This window comes from Petaurus breviceps, unplaced genomic scaffold (genome assembly GCF_028583685.1).
Source record: "Petaurus breviceps papuanus isolate PSGF00001 unplaced genomic scaffold, PetGlider_PUasm1.0 90537, whole genome shotgun sequence".
NCBI lineage: Eukaryota > Metazoa > Chordata > Mammalia > Diprotodontia > Petauridae > Petaurus > Petaurus breviceps.
In genome coordinates, this window is record NW_027187271.1 from 1,844,480 (window position 1) to 1,865,684 (window position 21,205).

General features: G+C 43.0%; 2 protein-coding genes across 5 annotated transcripts in view; one reads left to right on the forward strand and one right to left on the reverse strand.

Annotated features, from left to right (window-relative positions):
* The window catches only part of COPS6 (COP9 signalosome subunit 6), a 182,919-nt gene that overhangs the window by 66,498 nt on the left and 95,216 nt on the right, over positions 1–21,205 (reverse strand). The window contains exons 2-11 of one of the 3 annotated variants that reach the window (XM_069063302.1): positions 14,226–14,299; positions 13,882–14,007; positions 13,183–13,314; positions 12,891–12,979; positions 12,318–12,380; positions 12,166–12,213; positions 11,926–12,040; positions 11,743–11,835; positions 11,346–11,446; positions 10,898–11,158 (exon numbers count right to left, since the gene is read on the reverse strand). The exons of the other annotated variants lie outside the window; for them this stretch is intronic. Coding sequence (XP_068919403.1) covers positions 11,018–11,158; positions 11,346–11,446; positions 11,743–11,835; positions 11,926–12,040; positions 12,166–12,213; positions 12,318–12,380; positions 12,891–12,979; positions 13,183–13,314; positions 13,882–14,007; positions 14,226–14,286 — 969 coding nt within the window. The 5' untranslated portion in view covers positions 14,287–14,299 and the 3' untranslated portion in view covers positions 10,898–11,017. Of the gene's footprint in view, positions 1–10,897; positions 11,159–11,345; positions 11,447–11,742; positions 11,836–11,925; positions 12,041–12,165; positions 12,214–12,317; positions 12,381–12,890; positions 12,980–13,182; positions 13,315–13,881; positions 14,008–14,225; positions 14,300–21,205 lie in introns of those variants that run through there. 3 annotated transcript variants of the gene reach the window in all.
* Positions 161–10,792, forward strand: MCM7 (minichromosome maintenance complex component 7). Of its 2 annotated transcripts, none has more exons than XM_069063282.1 (15): positions 161–363; positions 1,590–1,669; positions 3,498–3,662; positions 3,782–3,906; positions 3,986–4,166; positions 4,544–4,681; positions 4,990–5,139; positions 5,257–5,371; positions 5,475–5,606; positions 6,002–6,085; positions 7,299–7,692; positions 7,996–8,079; positions 9,176–9,344; positions 10,228–10,337; positions 10,438–10,792. In XM_069063282.1, the coding sequence occupies exons 1-15, from the start codon at positions 333–335 to the stop codon at positions 10,646–10,648; spliced, it is 2,169 nt and encodes a 722-aa protein (XP_068919383.1). In that variant the 5' UTR covers positions 161–332; the 3' UTR covers positions 10,649–10,792. The 2 variants fall into 2 exon arrangements, with proteins under 2 accessions (XP_068919383.1, XP_068919384.1); XM_069063283.1 differs by lacking the exon at positions 161–363 and adding an exon at positions 832–938.

Sequence of the window (21,205 nt, forward strand, 5' to 3'; positions counted from 1 at the left end):
TTGGCTGAAGTTTGGCGGACAAGAGGAGGAAGAAGAGGGAGAAGGAGACGCTTACAGTTGCCCCTTGGGGCGGGGTCTTAAGCCGAGCCGCACCCACGGGGGCGGGAACTTCGGCGGCGGCGGCAAACACTCCTTTCCCTATTGGCTCTAACGAGGAGCGTCGGTCACGTGGTCAGGGACGTTTCGCGCCAATTTCGGTTGCTCCCCCGAGTTTGTTGCGCGCTGGTTCTTCTCCCTCTTTCCCCTTTCAAGATCCCACTAACCGCCTTCTGCCTCAGGTCCTCTAGTTCTGCCCAAGACACTACCACCCCGGTTCCCTCCGTCCGGCAGCTATGGCTCCTAAGGACTACGCGGCCGAAAAAGGTGAGGAGTCAGGGGGCGCAGGAAGAGCCCACAGTGGGTGCCTAGGGTGCCGGAGACTGAGAAAAGTGGGCTGGGGGCTGGGCCAAGAGGTGGGGAAGGGGATTCAAGGGAGTGGGATCAACGGAATGGGATGAAAAGGGAGACGTTAAGGACTTGGGGGGTGCCACAAGCAGGGGATACTTGAAGGGCCGAAGGGGGCGATTCTAGGGGGACTCGGGAGGAACAGGGCAAACTCAAAGGGGAAGGAAGGTGACCGGACTTTGGGGATGGGAGCAGGAGGACAGGGAGTCATTAGCTGGAAGGGGCAGGGCAGGGGCAGCAAATATCCCCGTCCTGTCTGCGGAGGCCTTAATAAGAGGCTCCATTCCCGAAGCAGCTGCCTATTATGCCATCCGACCTCTTAGTCACCGAGTCCTTCATTCGGATTGGAACCAGGGACACGCCGAACCCTTAGTATTGGTTAAGGACCTGGCCGTATAGACGGAAGTGACGTTTTCAGGCGGAAGTGCGGTGCACTGTTCGAAAGCTGTACTATATAAACAATCTCCTTCCGCGGCGGCGCCAGCACAGATGAGGTCCTGATAAGTTGAGGGAGGGCACTAGGTTGGGCAGCATCCTGAAGAACTTATGGAGAGGAAGTTGTGGAGGACACAGGGTAGTGTCCAGTCTGTCCGGGATCTTGGGCACTCCCCTGGGCAGAGTGATATGGGCTCCACTGGGTCAGTAGAGGGGGGTGTGGTTGTGGTTGGCGCCATGTGCTTCTTTGTTTACAAAGAATGGAAACTGTTGGAACCCATAGAGACTTAGTGAAAAAGGTAAGGCCGGCGTAATGGGCCAACCTTTTAGCATTGAAAAGAATCTTTTGAGGATTGGAGGAAGAGGAATAAAAGTTTTGTTAGGAGTGGGGAGCTGAAGGCTGGGAGTCTTGGAGTTTTAGAAACTTGTTTGTAAGGAAGAAATAGAGTAAGGAGAATATGACTGCAGCAAAAAGTGAAGAAAAGTCCAATCTGGTTAGATGAGGTTCAGTGGTACCCTTGGGAAAAACAAAAGTGACCCAACATGAAATATCTTTGGACCATTCTACACTGACAATTTCAGAATTAGATCTGTGATGACTTCTTCCAGTCAGTTTGTTTTGATATGAAGTAGATCGAGACTAGTATCAAGGGGGTCCATAGGGAGGATTAAGAAGGAAAAAAAATAATTTTCTGTCTTTTTGCTAACAGAGAAAGCTAAGAAGTTTCTACAAGAGTTTTACCAGGATGATGAGTTTGGCAAGAAACAGTTCAAATATGGGGACCAACTGGTGAGTTTAGAGATGGGTGATTAAAGGAAAAATCAGGGCAGGTACACAGATCAAGGATGAGACTTGAGAGGTGGTTCATCCAAATGCTTTCCTTGGAGTAACTGGACTACAAAAGCTTGACTTATTGAAGACCATGGGTCATGGTAGTTCTCCAAAGTTTGGGATAATGATAAACTGATTATGCAAAGTAGAGAGTCACTAGGGTAAATCACATGAGTGTGGAGGGGGAGGACAGAAGAAAATTAAGATTACTTTCAAAAACTTTCCTGTGGCACTTAGCTTATATATTTTTTTGGTGATGTTATTTTTTTTTGAAAACTCAAGTCATATTGTCATAACAGTGAGAATTCAAAGTTAATGCTAATAAGCATTAACAGTAAGCACATAGTAAAGGTTCCAAGCCTCTGCTGGCTAGACACATTGAGGAGTGAAATTCTAATTCCTTGCAAAGGTGACTAAGATTTAAGGGATGTTTTGTAAACATTTACAAAGGGAAATGGTGCTCTTGAAGGGTTACCAGGTTAGATCAAACACCTTAAGCATAGACTTCAGCAGTGTTTCAATGGACTCATCCTGTGAACAAAGTGAAGACTTCAGCTATTGTATTTAGGTAAATTTGGAACCTGTTCAGTCACCTAAACATATGATCTATGGGTTCCTTTCATATTGGGAGATCTCTAGTGAAGCGCCCCAGGAATCTCTTTGCTTCTGTGCTGTTCAGTATTTTTGTTAGTAATTTGAATGAAGACATACAGAGCATGCTCACCAAATTAAGAGGGCAGTGTGGGTAGACACTCACATCAAAGGTAGAAGTATATGAGGTTTTAGTGACTTGAAAGTTCAACATGAGTCATTAGTACAACATGGTATCACCCAGTCTATTGTCCCCAACTCTTCTTTAGGTAGGTGTAGGGTTCATGATCCTCAGGCTTGGTGAGAAGAAAAATCTTAACAGCTGTATAAGTGAAAACTGAAGCTTCCTTTGCTTATAAAGTTAATTGCCAGTGCATTACAAATGGTATTTTGTCGGGAAGAGTAGCATTTTTTTTTGGAGTGATAAATAATGAAAACTGGAACATTTCATACAATCATTAAGAGAAGCATAATATCCAAACAAATTGATAATCTTACTGTTTACTGCCCTACTCACACCACACCTGAAGTATTCTCAGTTTAGGAAAGTCAAACTTAAAACTAGAGAAAGATAATGAGGATGATGCAGAGATCATGTCATAAACATATTAAAAGAATTTGGGATGGCTGACCTATGGAAATGCTTTAGAGAGGGCATAATGAATAGGGTACTACCCATGAAGTCAAGAAAACCTGGGTTCATATCCTGCCTCTAATACTAGATATGTGACCGTGGGCAAGTTACCTAACTCTGAACCTCAGTTTTCCTCCTCTGTAAATACAAAAATTGGATTAAATGGCCATTAAGCTTTCTTTTAGTTCTAAATCTGTGGTCTTAAGATAACTGTCTTCAGGTATCTGAAGATCCATTATGTTGAAAAAGGACTAATCTTGTTTTGTTTGGCCTTAGAGGGCAGAATTAGGAGCAATGGGTGTGGGGTTCCAAGAGGTAAAATTTAAGCTTGGTATAAGGAAAGCTTTCCTAAAAATTAGGCTAGCCAAAAGTGTAACAATTTTAAGTGAAGGGTGGGTGACCACTTCTTTGAAATGTCATAAAGGGAATTCCTATGTAAGTGACTTAGTTTGGCCTTTCATTCTATAATTGCCTAGTTTTACTTGACTAATTCTTATCTTTTGGGCTTTCTTAATAAGGGTTCATTGAAGGTGACTGGTGTCTTGTTTCCTGCACCTGCAGGTACGTTTGGCTCACAGGGAGCAAGTAGCTCTATATGTAGAGCTGGATGATGTTGCGGAGGAGGACCCTGAGCTAGTGGATTCCATTTCTGAGAACACAAAGCGGTACACCCAGCTCTTTACTGAAGCCGTGCAGGAGCTGCTACCACAATACAAAGAGAAGGAGGCAAGGGAGGCTGTGGGCAGAAGAGACATTCCATTTACTGAGAGCTTCTACTCAGACACTGATGCCTTCTAGGAGGTCACTAAATTTAGTATTTTGACGTTTTTATCTTTCTCCTTCAGGTAGTGAACAAGGATGTCTTGGATGTGTATATTGAACACCGGCTAATGATGGAACAACGAAGCCAGGACCTTGGAGCCACCCGGAGCCCTCAGAATCAGTATCCCTCTGAGCTCATGTGCAGATTGTGAGTAGTCCCTATGGGAAAGGAATGGGAGAGTCCTTCCTCCAAGATCCTGATGCTGACCCTACTACCTCCTCCTCAGTGAACTATACTTTCGGAGTCCAAGCAGCAGCAAACCACGAGTGATTAGAGAAGTACGGGCTGATTCAATAGGAAAGTTGGTTACCGTGCGTGGAATTGTGACCCGTGTCTCTGAGGTCAAACCCAGGATGGTAGTAGCAACGTACACCTGTGACCAGTGTGGAGCTGAGACCTACCAGCCGGTATGTGTTGGGGGAGAGGAATATAAAGAGATTGTAAAATAAACAATACTTACCTTTGTTTCTGTTTTGCCGGTTCAGATTTGTTCATTATGGCTTGTAGAGCATGTCCATCTGTAATTCCCTGTCTGCCATGCCCTCTTCAGATTTCAAGTGGTTTTGAGCTCTATCATCTGTCAGGAAGTAGTCTGTCATCCCCTCAGTCATATTAGCTCTATTCACCTTTTGTTTCATTTATTCATGTCATCTTTTTGTGTGTTTCCCATTATCCTCTAAAGGGCCCAGAATAATTCATTTACTCTGTTTTATGAAGTATGCTAAGGTGACTTGAAGTTTTCCCTTCTAACCTTGTCTCTGGGCTTCTCCTTTCCCTATTCCAGATTCGGTCTCCTGTTTTCATGCCACTAATTATGTGCCCAAGCCAGGAGTGTCAGACCAACCGCTCAGGAGGACGGCTCTACTTACAGACTCGTGGCTCCAAATTCATTAAGTTCCAAGAGTTAAAAATGCAAGAACATGTGAGTTTTAGTGATATGTGAACAATAATAGGCCAATGCAAGACAGGACAGGAGAGGGCATCTTACCTGATCTATACTAACTTATACAGGGGAAAGAATAAAAAGATTTTATTTTTCCTTGACTGGCAGAAGGAAGGAATAGGGTGTACTGTGAGAAAAGCCAGAACCTTCCCCCTTCTGAAGGTGGAATCTGTCTCTGGTTGGGTTTGCTTGAGTTAGGAGGTAAAGTAATGTGATAAGTGGGGAAATGGGAAAAGAATATCTTAGATTTTCCTTTAGCTTGTAAGTCTTTTCCATTCTCTCTTCAGAGTGACCAAGTGCCTGTGGGAAATATCCCACGAAGTATCACAGTGTTGGTTGAAGGAGAGAACACACGGCTGGCCCAGCCAGGCGACCACATCAGTATCACTGGTATATTTCTGCCAATGCTGCGTACTGGATTCCGACAGGTGGTACAGGTTAGATGATGAAAAGAAAGAGCAAAACCAGTCCATCTTTCCTCCTTCCCCCGAATTTACAAAGACAGTGTAGTTCTACTATACTGAACACCATGGTTTTATTTTTTCCTGTCTCAGGGCCTGCTATCAGAAACTTATTTGGAAGCCCATCGAATTGTGAAGATGAATAAGAGTGAAGATGATGAAGCTGGAATTGGGGAGCTGAGCAAAGAGGAGCTGAGACAGATTGCAGGTGAAGAGAACTAGTGAGGAAATGAAGTGGGAAGTGAGAATGGGAGAGACAGAAAATCTGCAGCTCTTTACTGTTCTCATAAGACCTCCTTTTCCTCCTTTAGAAGAAGATTTTTATGAAAAATTGGCAGCCTCAATTGCTCCTGAGATATATGGCCATGAAGATGTAAAGAAGGCTCTGCTTCTCTTGTTGGTTGGTGGGGTGGATCAGTCCCCTCGGGGCATGAAGATCAGAGGTAAGTATGAAATGAGGAAAAGGGCAGAAGTCAAGGGTGGTAGTGTCAAACAGTGTGTCCGTTTTGTTTGTTCTAAGGGGGTTCCATTGAAAAAATGTGATACTGGGAAACAGCCATATTAAAAAATAAAACAAACTACTCAGTGGGGTTAGGGAGGCAGTCAAAGGGCAAATTGGTAGATAGGGATTGACATCTGAGGTTATGATGATCTAGAAAATGAAAGTTAACATTAGGGGCACAGGGAGAATTCAAAAGGTATAGGTCATTGAAAATAGATAGTAGACTTTAGGAGACCTTTTTTTTACCTATGACACAGATAGCTCATTAGATGATTTCCAACCAGGAGCATAGCCATTTTGTTATCTTCTCTACTCTTCTTTTCCCCCAAAAAATAGGAAACATTAATATCTGCTTGATGGGGGATCCTGGTGTGGCCAAGTCTCAGCTTCTGTCTTACATTGATCGTCTGGCCCCTCGAAGTGAGTATCTTTAAACTCAGATGCTAAAGATGGAAAGAATGATTAAACCTGGATGTTACATCTACTGCTTTCTGAGGACTTAGCAATGTGGACTGAGAAATCATAACTGGAGTAGGTTTTGATAAGAGGGGAATTTGGGGAAATAATGGTGGAAAATTTGATATGCTTGAGTCTGTAGTTTCTTCAAATTAATGGTGGCAGGTGGGGGATAAAACGTGTCATGTATAGGAAAGGGAGAAGATAAAGATTTGTCTGGGAGACTTGAGTTAAGCAACAGGCATTTATCAGAGGTCTGCTATGTGTCAATCATTTTGCTAGATGTTGGAGATACAAAGAGAAAAAATTAAGTAGTCTTTGCCCAAAAGGCAGTTGTTTGGAAAGAATGTTGTGTACTACAAATAAATAGAAGGTAATTGGAATGGGGGAGGTGCTGGTTGCTGAAGATTATCAGGAAGGGTCTCATGTTGGAGGGGCAAGAACTGAAATGGGGGGCGGCCAGGTAGCACAGCGAGTAAGAGCACCGGCTCCAGTGTTGAGAACACCTGGAGATCGAATCCTGGGCTCAGACACTTAGGATCCACCCAGAAACACCTGGCTGTGTAACCTTGAGCAAGTTACTTAACCCCAATTGCTTAGGGGCAGCCAGGTGGCTCAGCGAGTAAGAGCACCGGCTCCAGTGTCGGGATGATCTGGATCAAATCTGGGCTCAGATACTCAGCACCACACCCAGAAATAACTGGCTGTGTAACCTTGAGCTAGTTACTTGACCCCGACTGCTTTAAAAAAAAAAAAAACTGAAATGGGATCTTTTTGCTAGGGGGATGGGGGGAGGAGTAATTGGGGTTAAATGATTCACCCAGGATCACACACCTAGTAAGTGTCTGAGGCCAATTTGAACAATGGTCTTCCAAACTCCACATTGGTATTCTATCCACTGTGCTCATTACCTAGCTGGGGGGTGGAGGTGAACAGGGATTGCATTCCAGACATGGGTAGTCAGTTTACAAAGACATGTAAACTGGGCATGGAATATTATATATGGAAGTCAGTTTACTAGCCTGAAGAGTGTTTCTTTCCTTTCATGCTCTCACCAGTGTCCCTCCTTCCCTCTTTTTGCCTTTCCACCATGCTTTTCACCATCTATGTTTTTGTCTTTCCCCATTTTTTCTTGGTTTGTAATCTATTTGTATTTGTCTCTGTCCCTGACATCCAGGCCAATATACAACAGGCCGAGGGTCATCAGGTGTGGGACTAACTGCAGCAGTACTTCGGGATGCAGTGAGTGGGGAGCTGACCTTGGAGGGAGGTGCCCTGGTACTAGCTGACCAGGGTGTGTGCTGTATTGATGAATTTGATAAGATGGCAGAGGCTGATCGCATAGCAATCCATGAAGTGATGGAGCAGCAAACTATTTCTATAGCAAAAGCAGGCATCCTTACCACACTTAATGCTCGATGCTCTATCCTGGCTGCTGCTAACCCTGCTTATGGACGATATAACCCCCGTCGCAGCCTGGAACAGAACGTACAGCTTCCTGCTGCCCTCTTGTCCCGATTTGACCTGCTCTGGCTCATCCAAGATCGCCCTGACCGTGACAGTGACCTGCGGTGAGATTACCAGAGACTCCATTCTTCCTCACCTCTCCTTTGGAGTCACCTGACTCATCAATCTCTTTTCTATATATTTTAGCTTTCAAGAAGCTCCTTACTACCTTATTCTCCCACTGCTTATAGCAGTGAACCCTTATCCTCAAAGAAACACACTAGGTTACCCTTTTATCCCTGCCCAGAAAGACAAGGTTGAAATACTCCAGGGATGTTTTTCCCTTGGGAGAATCATTCCTGGTTTTTGTGGGAAATTGTTTTGAGGGTATGAATCCAGGGATGTTACTAACACCTATTCTCTTTAAGGTTGGCCCAACATATCACCTATGTACACCAACATAGTCGGCAACCTCCCACACAGTTTGAGCCACTGGACATGAAACTTATGAGGTAGGAAGGCTTTTCCACTAATGTGTCAGGGCATTTTAGTACAGCTTAAATTTCCCTAGTTCCTATGTGTGTGTGTCTGGGGAACTAGTGGCACAGTGGTATGGACCTGGAGTCAGGAAGATTTGTTCCCGAGTTCATATCTGGCCATAAGACAGTTATTACTAGCTATGTGACCCTGGGCCAGTCATTTAACTGTTTGCTTCAGTTTCTTCATATATAAAATGAGATGGAAAAGGAAATGGCAAACCATTCCACTATCTTTGCCAAGAAAACCCCAAATGGGGTCATGAAGAGTCAGACATGACTGAAATAACTGTATAACCACAACAAATGTGTGTGTATATCCTTCAGAACGTTTAGAAAAATAGAATGCTGGAATCAGGAAGATTTGGGTTTAGTTCACCTCTGAAATAGCTAGTCTAACTTAAATCTGAGTCAGTTTTCCTAGCTAGCAAATGAGGATAATGAATGTGATTACATAAATACTTTATGCATATGTAAAGTTATTGTAAAAGTCTACTGTTAACTGCTGTAGGCCTCTTTCTTTGCTCTATCTCAGACTTTGGGAAGTTTGGGAAACAATGGGTTTGTCTTATCTGAATGGCTCTCTATCCCTGCTTCAAATCTCATGATCCCCTTTTCTCCTTTGTGCTCTTAGAGTGAGCAGATATTAGGAAAAATTAAATCCACCCCTTCTGTACTTAAGATTCCCATAAAAATTCTGAATATGGTTCCTTCTCTTTGGCTCTTAACTTCACTAACTTTCCTCCACTGTAGGTGGATGGGTATGTAAGTGTGTAAATTATAGTGGATCATTACATTGTATATTTCACTCACATATATCTCTGGGACTGTACTTTAAGTCAGTAAGGACCTGGTCTTTTTTTGTATAGCAAGCAGGCCTCTTACCTAAAGTTGATTCAATGGAATTTTTACAAATAAGTCTCTATTACCCTACTTTGTGTAAGTTTTACTTTTTCAAATTGAAGTACACCTAGTATGCTGAACACATACTAGGTACTCAGTATATGTATGGCAAATAGATGCCAAATTATTAATAGTTATCCTTTTCCATCTTTCTACTAACCTTTCATAGGCGTTACATTGCCATGTGCAGAGAGAAACAGCCTGCAGTGCCTGAGTCTTTGGCTGACTATATCACAGCTGCCTATGTGGAGATGAGGCGTGAAGCCTGGGCCAGTAAGGATGCTACCTACACCTCTGCTCGGACTTTGCTAGCTATTCTTCGGCTTTCTACTGCTTTGGTACATAGCCCATCTCTTATTTGAATCCTTAATTCCTGTGGGCTATCCCTCTTGTACCAAAGGCCTTGCCAGGTCTTCTGTCCTGGTGGATACCTGATGTTCTTCCTGGCCAGTCTGAGTTATCCTCACAACGTGTATAATATCAGCTGTTCTTTCCTCTCCTCATTGTTCTCTAGAGCAGGGGTTCTTAAAATAAAGTACATAGGATTACAGAAAACCAATTATGTTGAAATATAGTTTGAAAAAATATAGGTTCATGGACTTCAGGTTAAGAATCCCTGCTCTAGGGCCACTGCATCCCAGATCCTAGACCTCATCAGTCTTGGGGGGCTCCAAAGTGCTGTTCGTGCAGGTAGTGTGATAACCTGACCTACTGCTGAGCTAGCACTTCCCGAGCCCCTGGGACACTATGCCCTTCGAATCCCTAGGATCCAAACTTCCAATCCATTTTTCCTTTCCTCTCCCTTAATGCTGTAGGTTAAGGTTGGCTCCTTTATAACTCAGGCCTTTCTTGTTGACTGATCTAGTTTATGACTCTTGATCATATGCCTATGCCTATGATTAAAACTCCCCATCTATTGGGGTGGGTTTTGGGGTAGGTCTCTTCTCCTTTACAGGACATCTGGACTGGCCAGTGTTGAGAGGCGGAGACTTGGGCAATTGCTGAACACTGCCCTGGGCATTGCACTTGTCTCGGTCTGACAGTGCTGGCAAAACACTGCAAATCCTTGGGGGAGGGAAGAGGGGTTGGATGGGGGGGGTGTGTCCCTAGCTCTCTTTTCACATACACACAACCACTTGTGTGACAGCTCCACCTATGAGGTAGTGACTTGCTCAACAGAAGTTTCTCTTCCTCCCCTCTCCCTCTACCCCCCTTCTCTAGGCCCGACTTCGAATGGTAGACACTGTAGAAAAGGAAGATGTGAATGAAGCCATAAGACTAATGGAGATGTCTAAGGACTCACTACTAGGGGACAAGGGGCAAGCAACAAGGTGAATAACTGGAGGGAGGGAGCCTTGTTATTTATGTGGTTTGGGGTAGGTATTAAAACCCAACCACAGTCCTTTGACACTTCTCTCCCCATTTCCTTAGAACCCAGCGCCCAGCAGATGTGATCTTTGCCACCGTTCGGGAGCTGGTCCCTGTGGGCCCAGGTAGCCAAAGCATCCGTTTTTCAGAGGCTGAACAGCGATGTGTGACAAGAGGCTTCACACCTGCCCAATTCCAGGCTGCACTAGATGAATATGAGGAACTCAATGTATGGCAAGTTAATGCTGCCCGAACACGGATCACGTTTGTTTAACCTTGGGGAACACTTGAGCACAGCTCCTAACTTTCTCATTTTCTAATGCGTAATGCTTGAGTGCAGAGAAGTCTCCTGCTTAGGCCAGAGAGAAAAACTGCTACAATGTATGTTTGTTAATAAAACTTTGTGTAAAAAAAAAAATCTAGAACAACCCAACCAGTTTACTATCTCTCTTCAGATCTTCCAGTAGGCTTCAGAGCTTACATACAGGAATTCTTAATTCCTTTTAACAGAGAGGACAGAATCTTGGGAGGGGGAACTATTCCCCATTTATTAAAAGGGGTTCAAGCCACTTTCCTGCCTTCTGGGCCAATTGTTTTCCACAGTGAAGTAGATCTCTACCCTTTGCAGATAGGTTGCCCCCTTCTAGAAGAAAAGTCCTCGCATTCGTCTGCCGATGCCCTGGCGATCATACAGGACGTTGAACTTATTTACAAACTGGTTCATCGTGTTGCATGTTTTGGTGATGGTGCCAAGGTAGGCCATGAGCCCAACATCATTACATTGCTGGAAGGGAGGGGAAAGACAAAAGTCTGAGTTACCTTTCCAACCACTGTTCCCAAAACCTGCAAAAATCTGTAGCTAAAGGGTAAGATGACAAGCCTATAGCTACCCTCCCCACTAAAGGCTGAATGACATTCCCCAGTATATCTCACTAGTGAATCCATTTCCCAACCCCACAGGTTAGACTTACATCATAAAAGTCTGTCTTGAACTTATCTGTGCTGAGCACAGGGAGGCAATGACACAGAGCATAGGCTTCACGAAGGATTTCATGATTAAAAGGAACCTCTCCTGAGGAAATACAGAATGAAATGTATGAGATATTTACCACTTCCAGCCCTTTCCTTGATAAGCTTTATTGGAAAAGTGTTTGTTTCCCAAGGTTCTATTCTGGTTTAGTGAAGTTCCTTAAGAAACAAGGGCACAGTGAATACAGCATGGGCCCTGGAGTCAGGAGGACCTAAGTTCAAATTCAGATACTTAACACAAAAACTAGCCATGTGACCTTGGGCAAGTCACTTAACCCCAACTGCCCTCCAAAAAGCAAAAAAAAACAAACAAACAGTTAAGGGACATATTTGTCCTACCTGCTTCAGAAGCCTTGACGTATTCTAAAATAAGCTTGACCCGACTGTGCAGCATCTTGATGGCACTATGCTGGGCTATTAGGTGCTCTGCCACTGTATTGTAAAGAGAGAATCAGAAGTCATAAGTTCCCACCTCTCAGGCTCCAGACAGTGGAAAGAACTCTTACCATGGTCTCTACTTACCAGTAGAATTCTCTCCACTACCTGTAGCTGTCATTCGAGCAACATGATCCACACCAATTCGCTCAGCCTCCTCTGTGGCAAGTGTGTAGGTCAGTTCTGCAAATAGCATTGTTGCCTGGAGAACAGGTTATCAAAGAGGTAGGAATGCTGAAGGAGAACATCACAAGCAGATAACTAGAGGCAAAGCATAGGCAGAGGGAAGGGGATGAGCCATAGCATAGGCCTTGGACAAGTAATTACCTCTCCATTGATGATGTCGATGACAGACTCAAAAACACTGACTGGCAGCTGTTGTGAGAGACAATGGATCAGATAAAGGAGGAAACAGGACTGACAGTGAGGAACAGATGTACTCAAACTGACAGGCCCAACCTGGGGTCTGGAACACTCACATCAGTGTGCTTGGTCATGGGATTTAGCTTCAGGAACAGAGGGCTCTCAATGATCTCACACACCTGGGGAGGGAAGGGAAGTAACTATACCATAGAGTCATAGAATATTAGAGTTAGAAGGCATCTGAGATCACCTAATCCCCTCAATTTTACAGATGAGGAAGCAGGTCCACAGTTGGGACCCAAAAGTCAAGATCCAGTAAATAACAAGAACTATGAAAAATGTTTTATATATTTGCTAGACAGTGGCTATATATAAACCAGGTTTCTAGATTTCTATTTTAGTGCTATTTCTACTGCATTACCCTGTTTCCTAGAAATCCTTCCATATCTTCCCCTTCCCTCACCCCCATCCACAGAATCATATAACATTAAAGCTGGAAGCCACCTTAGGGATGATTTGGTCTAATTCTCTCATTTTACAAATGAGTCTAAGGCCTTACAAATGAATGTTATTGAGCCAGAACTCTGGTCTTCCAACTCACTATCCAGGGTTCTTTCTTTTATACTGATGCCTCTGCCCCACATCCTTCTCTCTGCCCAACTCATGTGTAGTTGTCTTAGGACTCTTACCTGCTTGTGGACGTGGATGTCAGAGGGATCTGGTGGACCCCCTGTGGTATACCAACCTAGAAACTCCAATTCTTTGAATACCTGCTTAACTGGGAAAGGCAAAGGGAAAGGCGGTGGAATAAAGAATCTTTTTCTCACTCTACCCTTGCTGGCAGATTTTCTTTCTCATAAGGTCCCATATGCCATCCCAACCACTCCTGGATTCATACATAAAACAGTGATCATTTTTATACCCACCTCCCCTTCAACTCCCTTTCTAACTTCCCCACCCTGGCAGCCCCTTCGCTCTCACACTGCTCCTCTTTGGTGTAGTAATATTCCTTATCAATGATGATCTTCTCCTCCACTGTGTGGGATAGCAGCTCAAATGAATTCATCACCTCAATATTTCGTCCCTCCTGCTTCCCAATTAACGCCCCAATCACTAGGAAAGGAAAGAAGACCAGGTAAAAGGAAGACTCGAGTCATCATCAATCACTTTTTTTTTTTTTAAAGCAATAGGGGTTAAGTAACTTGCTCAAGGTTACACCGCCAGTTATTTCTGGGTGTGGGGCTGAGTATCTGAGCCCGGATTTGATCCAGGTCATCCCGACACTGGAGCCGGTACTCTTACTCGCTGAGCCACCTGGCCGCCTCTCATCATCAATCACTTCAAGAGGACCTAGGTTCATAGAGCTCTCAGATTCATGGCTGGAATGGACCTTTAGAGATCGACCAAACCCAAACTCTAATTTTACAGATAAGAAAAGTGAAGCCCATAGAATTGAAATGAAGGTCGGAGCTCACAGCTTACAACAGACCAGGAAGTAGAAATCCAGACTTCTAGCCTTGACTCTGGGGGATGCAGGAGGCATTGACAGTGGACCAAAAGGGAGGGATGATTACGAGACTGGGGCATCTAGGGGATGGGGGTAGGAGGAAGGGCACGAAACAGCTCCCAGGGGAGGTGAAAGCGCGCCCCCCCAGGAGGCCCCTGCGGGGGCGCACGCACCCTGCACGGGCCGTCCCTCCTGCGAGCGCATGCGGATCCAGTGGTCGGAGATGTTTAGGATGACTAGGGGATGCAGCGCCACGGACACGCTGCCGGTCACGCCGGAGGCCATCACACTGGGGAGCACTGGGGGCAGACACACAGACACACAGTGAGGGAGGGGCCCAAGTCTGCCCTACTCTTTATTATCCCGTTTCCCCAAGCTCCCCCCGCCTCCCGCCACTTAAAGGGGCGCAGTGGTTTTATTTTCTCCATATGTCGGGAGTGGCGGCTCCCCAAAGAATGGAGCATCTCCTCTCTAGGTGGCCGTGGGCTAAGAGATGTATAGAGGCGGACCCCGTTACCTGCGGCGTCCACCTCCATCCCGCTGCTCCCACTAGCCCCGTTCGCAGCAGTCGACGCCATCTTGCCCGCATCTGGCGGCCTCGGCGGCGTCCCGTCTTTCCCAGCTTCCGTAGGGGACCGGCGACGCACGACACATGCGCAGTGGCTCTGGGGCTGAGGCACGTGATCCTCGGTTTCTCTCCCTCTCCTCTCGGTTCCCACCCCTTTTTATCGCATCCTTGTCTTAGTTATAGAACCTGGACAGAGAAGAGCGGTCGGAGGAATCCGGACGCCGCTCCCCCGACCCTGTTTTTCTGGGAATCTGCAGTTTGCTGGGAAAAGCCGCAGTTTGGCCTGGGCATTTAATCGCCTCGAATTGGGTGCTTTGGGGTGACAATAACCGCCTCCCTCGTGGGGCAAGGCGGGGCTGTGGAGGGGCATTGCCCAAGGGGCGACCAGGAGAAAGGAGATCTTTCGTCTGCGCTGCAGCGATGTCTCTCTCCCTCTCCGCTCCCCCCATATCCCAGGACTCGCCTGTCACCATAGAGTCTGGAGTTGCTACTAGAAGAGTAACTGAGGAAATGAGCTTCGGCAAAGAGAAAAGAAAGTGACCACTTCTTGCAGATAGGACGATTTACTTGTAAAACCCTAGAAAATCAATTTAAACTAACCAGCAACGCTGCGGCATGTAAAATACACATAAAATCATTCTGTTTTTTAAAGGCTGCTAGGTGGCGTAGTGGATACAGCACTGGACCTGGAGTCAGGTAGACTCAGCTATGTGACCCTGGGCAAGTCACTTAAACCTTTGTCTGCTTCAGTTTCCTCATATGTAAAATAGAGATAATAATAGCACCTACCTCCCAGGAGTATTATGAGGATAAAATTAGATATTTGTAAAGCATTTTGCAGAACTTTAAGCTATATATAAATGGGCATGTGACTTGGACATAAAGAGTGACATAAACCAATTAGAGGAACAAGGAAGAAATTGCCTTTTAGATCTTTGGGTAGGGGAAGAGTTCATAATGGGAAGAGGTCATAAGCAAGGCAGAGGGTCACAAAAAATAAAATGGACATTTATGATTACATAAAACTAAAAGGGTTTTGCAGAAACAAAACGAATGCAATTAAAATTAGAAGGGAAACAAGTGGGGAAAAATCTTTGCAACGAGTTTCTCTAATAAGTCTTATATCCGAGGTATAAAGGGAACTGATTTCAAATTTAAAAAAGCATTCTTCATTAAATAAGTAGTTAAAGGATATGGATAGGCAATCATAACCATATGAAAAAATGCTTCAAACCAGTAATAATTAGAGAAATCATATTAAAGCTACTCTGAATTTTCATCTCCCACACCTCAGATTGGCAAAGATTTGAAAACAGGAAAATGACAAATGGTGGAGTAGCTATGGAAAAATGGGCACAGAACCTGGAAAGACTTATATGAACTGATGCTGAATGGAGTGAGCAGAACCACGGGAACATTGTATATGGTAACAGCCATAGTGTGTGATAAATGACTTTGATAGGGCACAGAACTGTTGGTGGAACTGTGAATTCAGGCAAGTGTTTTGGAAAGCAGTTTGAAACGATGCCCCAAAAGTTACAAACTGCATTCCCCTTTAACCCAATGATACACAGCTATTAAATGTCTGAAGCTGGATTTGAGCTCAGATTTTCCTGACTCCAGGTCCAGTGCTTAATCTACTTTTCCACCTAGCTGTCCTTAATGGAGTATTATTACACCATTGTTGCTTGTCCTTCCTTTTTGAAGAGGATCCTGACATCAGGAATGTGATGCTGTGACTTAACACAATAAAAAATGATGAAATGGACAGTTTCAGAGGAAGCTGGAAAGATCTCTGTGAACTGATTAAGAGTAAAACGAGCAGAACTAAGAACAATTTCTATGATGACATCGTTTAGAAAACAAACAACTTTGAAATACTTTAGAAATCTGATCAATGTGATGATAAACCAAGATTTCAGAGGACTGAAGATGAAACATAATACCTACCTACTGCCAGAGAGGTTATGAACTTAAAATGCTGAGACATTTTTGGTCAATGTGGGAATTTGTTTTGCTAATAATAACAAATATATAGTGCTTTAAGGTTTGCAAAATGCTTTACAGATTTCTATTTTATGCTCACAACTTCCATGGGAGGTAGGTGCTATTGTTATCCTTATTTTGCAGATGAGGAAAGTGATGGAGATAAACATTAAGTGATTTACCCAAGGTCACACAGCTGCTGAGTGCCTAAGGTCAGATGTAGACTTTGAGTCTTTCTGACTCTGAAGATAGAGTGTAACCCAGGTCCTCTGCTTCCAGTCACTGTACTTTCCCCTGTTCCAGGCTCACCTCCAGTTAAATCGGCCCAATTAACTATACCCCAGACAATTCTCACCTCTAAGCACTTGTGCAGACTGGCCCTCAGGCCTGAAATATGTTCCTTCCTCACTACTCTTAGCATTCTTATCTTTCTTCAAGATTTTATTCAAGTGCTATCTCCTATAAGAAGTCTTTCCAGATTTCTGAGCTCTCTAAGGGCAGAAATTGTTTTTAATTTTGTCTTTGTATCTCCATTATCTGGTAGTGTTTCATACACAGTAAGAACTTAATGCTTACTGAATGAATTTCTGACTCTGAAAAAAATCTATTCCTATTGGACATTTTGAACTGAAAGTCTGTAGACATCTTAAAGTCCACATGTCCAAAAGTAAACTCATTATCATTCCTTCCAAAATCTGCCCCTTTCCAAACTTCCCTATCAATGATGAAGGTACTGATGAGGGACGGAATCCCAATAGGTTCAGCAGGAACCCTGATCTTATCCAAGACCAGGAAACCTGCAATGGCATCTGGAAAGAATTCAGCTCAGCCTTACTTGGAGTTGGAGTTGAGAAAGTTTATTTTTATGCCTTTACAGCAGGCAAGAGTCCTTAGGGGACCTGTGATTGAGAGGGGTCCATGCTTTCACTTTTAAAGGGTAGGGCTACCATTGTCAGGGCTGACCTGATGTTAGGGACCTCAATGCATAGATAAAGGTTAGAGCTGACTGAGAGGAACTTGTGACTTTAGTGCATAGATAGTTTAGATGAGATTTGGGCCAGGTCGGAGGAGATATGAAGAGATTAAGAACAAAGGAGTCACAAGGTGTTGCCTAGGCCTGGTGCAGATAGGGGGAAGGGGCAGAGCTTGAGGCTGGGAAAGGGATTTTACAATTATACAATACAAATTGCAGTTACAACTGCACAGACTGGTTTTACAGATTGGTTCCACAAATTGACCTAGACCCCAGGTATGCCACCAGTACCACCATCCTCTTAGTCACCCAGCCTAGATGTCATCCTCAACTCCTTACTCTCTTTCTCATGCTTTATATGTAATCTACTGACAAGGCTTCTCTATTCTACCTACATAATATCCTTTGAATATGCCCCATTCTCACCCATAACACTGCCACTACACTGCTGAAAGCCCTCATCACCCCATACTTGGACTACTGTACTAACCACCTGATTAGTCTGCCTACCACAAGTATCTCCCCACTCTAGTCTATCCTTCATTCAACTGTCAGTAATTTTAAAGTACAAGTTCTGCCATATCACCCTTCCTCCTCATTAAACTTCTGTGGCTCCCTATAATTTCTGGTATCAAATATAAACCTGCCCCCACCCATATGCTTTTCCAGTCTTTTTATACCTTATACTCCCTTCCTACATTCTTCCTCTCATACTCTGCAATCCCAGTGACACTTGGCACCTCCTTGTTTTTCCATGAACTCCATCTCCCAACTCTGGGCATTTCACTGGCTGTCTCCCATGTCTTGATTGCTGTCCCTCTTCATCTCTACCTTCTGACTTCCTTGAAATCCCAGCTAAAATCCCACCTTTTACAGGAAACCTTTCCAAAATCCCTTAATTCTAGCACTTTCCCTCTGTTCATTATTTCCATCTTATTCTATATATAGTTTGCATGTAGTTATTTGCAGGTTGTGTCCCACATTAAACTGTGAGCTTAAGGATAAGGATTTTAGCATAAGGAATGCTAAAACTCAGGATGAACTTAGTATGGTGAGAAAGGTAAATAAAACAACAAAAAAGATTTTAGCTATGTTGACAGACAAGATAAAAGATCAAAGAAGGGAGAGGACCTTTGTTTGGGGGTAGATGGAGGTGGGGAGAGAGGGAGAGAAAATTTAAAACTTATGGGAGTGAATGTTGATAACTAAAAATAAATAAACTAACTTTAAAAAAAAGAAAGAACCAATGTCTAAAAGTCAGATATAAACAACTGAAGAAATATTAATTGCTCATGGGTAGGCCAAGACAATATAATAAAAATGATAATTCTACCTAGATTAATTTAATTATTCAATGCCAAACCACCAAAAAATAATTCTATAGAGTTAGGAAAAAATACTAATAAAATTTATCTTGAAGAACAAAAGGTCCAGAATGTCAAGGGAATCAATGAAAAAAAAATGTGAAGGAAGGGGACCTAGCAGTACCAGATTTCAAATTGTATTACAAAGAAGTAATTATCAAAAGAATCTGGTACTGGCTAAGAAATAGAGTGGTGGATTAGTGGAATAGATTAGATATATAATACACAATACTCAGTATGATTAAATAACCATGGTAATCTAGTGTTTTATAAATCTGAAGATTCAAGTCTTTGGAACAAGAACTCACTATTCAACAAAAATTGCTGGGAAAACAGGAAAGTAATTTGGCAGAAACAAGGTATAGACCAACATCTCACATTGTATACCAAGATAAGGTCAAAATGGGTACATGGTTTAGACATAAAGAGTGATATCATAAGCAAATAAGGCACGGAATATTTAACCTGCCAGATCTATGGATAAGGAAAGACTTTTGACCAAACAAGATAGAGAGCATTACAGAATGTAGAATGGATAATTTTGATTATGTTAAATTAAAATTTTTTGCACAAGCAAACCAGTGCAGCCAACACTAGAAGGAAAGCAAGAAACTGGGGGAAAAATTTACAGCAAATTTCTCTGATTAAAAGTCATATTTCCCAAATATATATAAATATCTAAGTCAAATTTATAAGAATATAAGTCATTCCCTAATTGACAAATGGTCAACAGATATGAACAGGCAAATTTTCAGATAAAGAAATCAAAGCTATCGATAGTCATATAAAAATGCTCTAAATCACTATTAATTAGAGAAATGCAAATTAAAACAGATTTGAGGTACCTACCTTCACACCTAGAAGGCTGGCTAATATGACAAAAGGAAAAAGACAAATTTTGGAGGGAATGTGAAAAAATCGAGACACTAATGTAATGCACTGTTGGTGGGGTTGTGAACTGATCCAACCATTCTGGAGAACACTTTGAAAATATGCGCAGAGGGCTATATAAAACTCTGCATATCCTTTGACCCAGCAATGCTATTATTAGGTCTATATTCTGAAGAATTCCAAGAAAAAGGAAAAGGATAGATAGATAGATAGATAGATAGATAGATAGATAGATAGATAGATAGATAGATATAGATATCAGCTCTTTTTGTGATGGATAAGAATTGGAAACTGAAGGGGGATGTCCATCAATTGAGGAATGGCTAAACAAGTTGCTGTATATGATTGTGATAAAATACTATTGTGTCTTCCTCATTCTAGGTCCAATTCTTTATCCTCTGCACCACCTAGCTGCCCTGAGTTTCTTTCAAAAAAATAATTAGAATGCAGGGTTGCTCCCATCCTGGAGCATAACTTTTTCTCTTTCAGATATAGCATCCTAGAGCATGGACAAAGAGGAAAGGAAAAAAGGATCATAGGAGGAGAGAGGTTTTGGATGTATTTTCTTATAAGAGATACCTAGACTTTGTAACTAGTAGGGCTGAGGCAGGACAAAGTCCTATTTGGGGCTTTCTCAGCAAAGGTACTGGAGTGACTTGCTATGTCCTTCTCTAACTCATTTTACAGATGAGGAAACAGAGGCACACAAAGTTAAGTGACTTACCCAGGGTCACACAGATAGTAAGTGTCTGAAGTCAGATTTGAACTCACGGAAGATGAGTCTTCCTGACTCCAGGCCTGGCAATCTAGCCATTCTGCCACCTAGCTCTCCCTTATTTAATTTAGCATTAATCTAAAATCCAAGCATTTGGATTGGAATGAGGAATCTTAAACTGGCATAGTTCCCCATGCCCTCCAAAACGATCTTGCCTCCACACAATTTTAGGTAACATGTATAGGAATCTTGAAGAAAACAATCACAATACATAAAAATACCATTTTGGTTAACATTCCAGGACAATCGAGTTGCCAAGCCACTATCTCAATTTTCCAAAGGAATTATGAAATTCCAGTTATTTCTCAATGGAAAAGGGTGGATCCTAGCACCATTAATCACTTCAGATGGTTGGGGAGGCTATATTAAAAAAAATTATTTGGCTATCACTCAATTGGTTTTCATAAAATAGAACTTAGCTTTTATTCTACCTTTCCTAAAGGGAAAAGTCTGGCTGGCTTATGCCTTTAATTCCTGGGGAGGCTGAGATTGAGGCTGAATCTGAGGCTTTCATGACCTCTGGAGTTCTGAACTATAGTGGACTTAAGCTGATTGAGTGTCTGCACCAAGTCTGGTTCAATATGATGAGTCCCTGACCCAGGTCTGAAACAAAGAAGGTTAAAGTTTTTGTGGTGATCAATAGAAGGATTGGACCTGTGAGTGGTCACTTCTAGTCTGGCATTTCCAGTCTCAAAAAAAAGTCTAGAAAGGGTTTTGACCAGAGTAATACTCTCTCTCTCTCTCTTTCTCCCTCTCTCCTTCCTTCCATCCTTTCTCTTTCTTTCTTTCTTTCTTTCTTTCTTTCTTTCTTTCTTTCTTTCTTTCTTTCTTTCTTTCTTTCTTTCTTTCTTTCTTTCTTCCTTCCTTCCTTCCTTCCTTCCTTCCTTCCTTCCTTCCTTCCTTCCTTCCTTCCTTCCTTCCTTCCTTCCTTCCTTCCTTC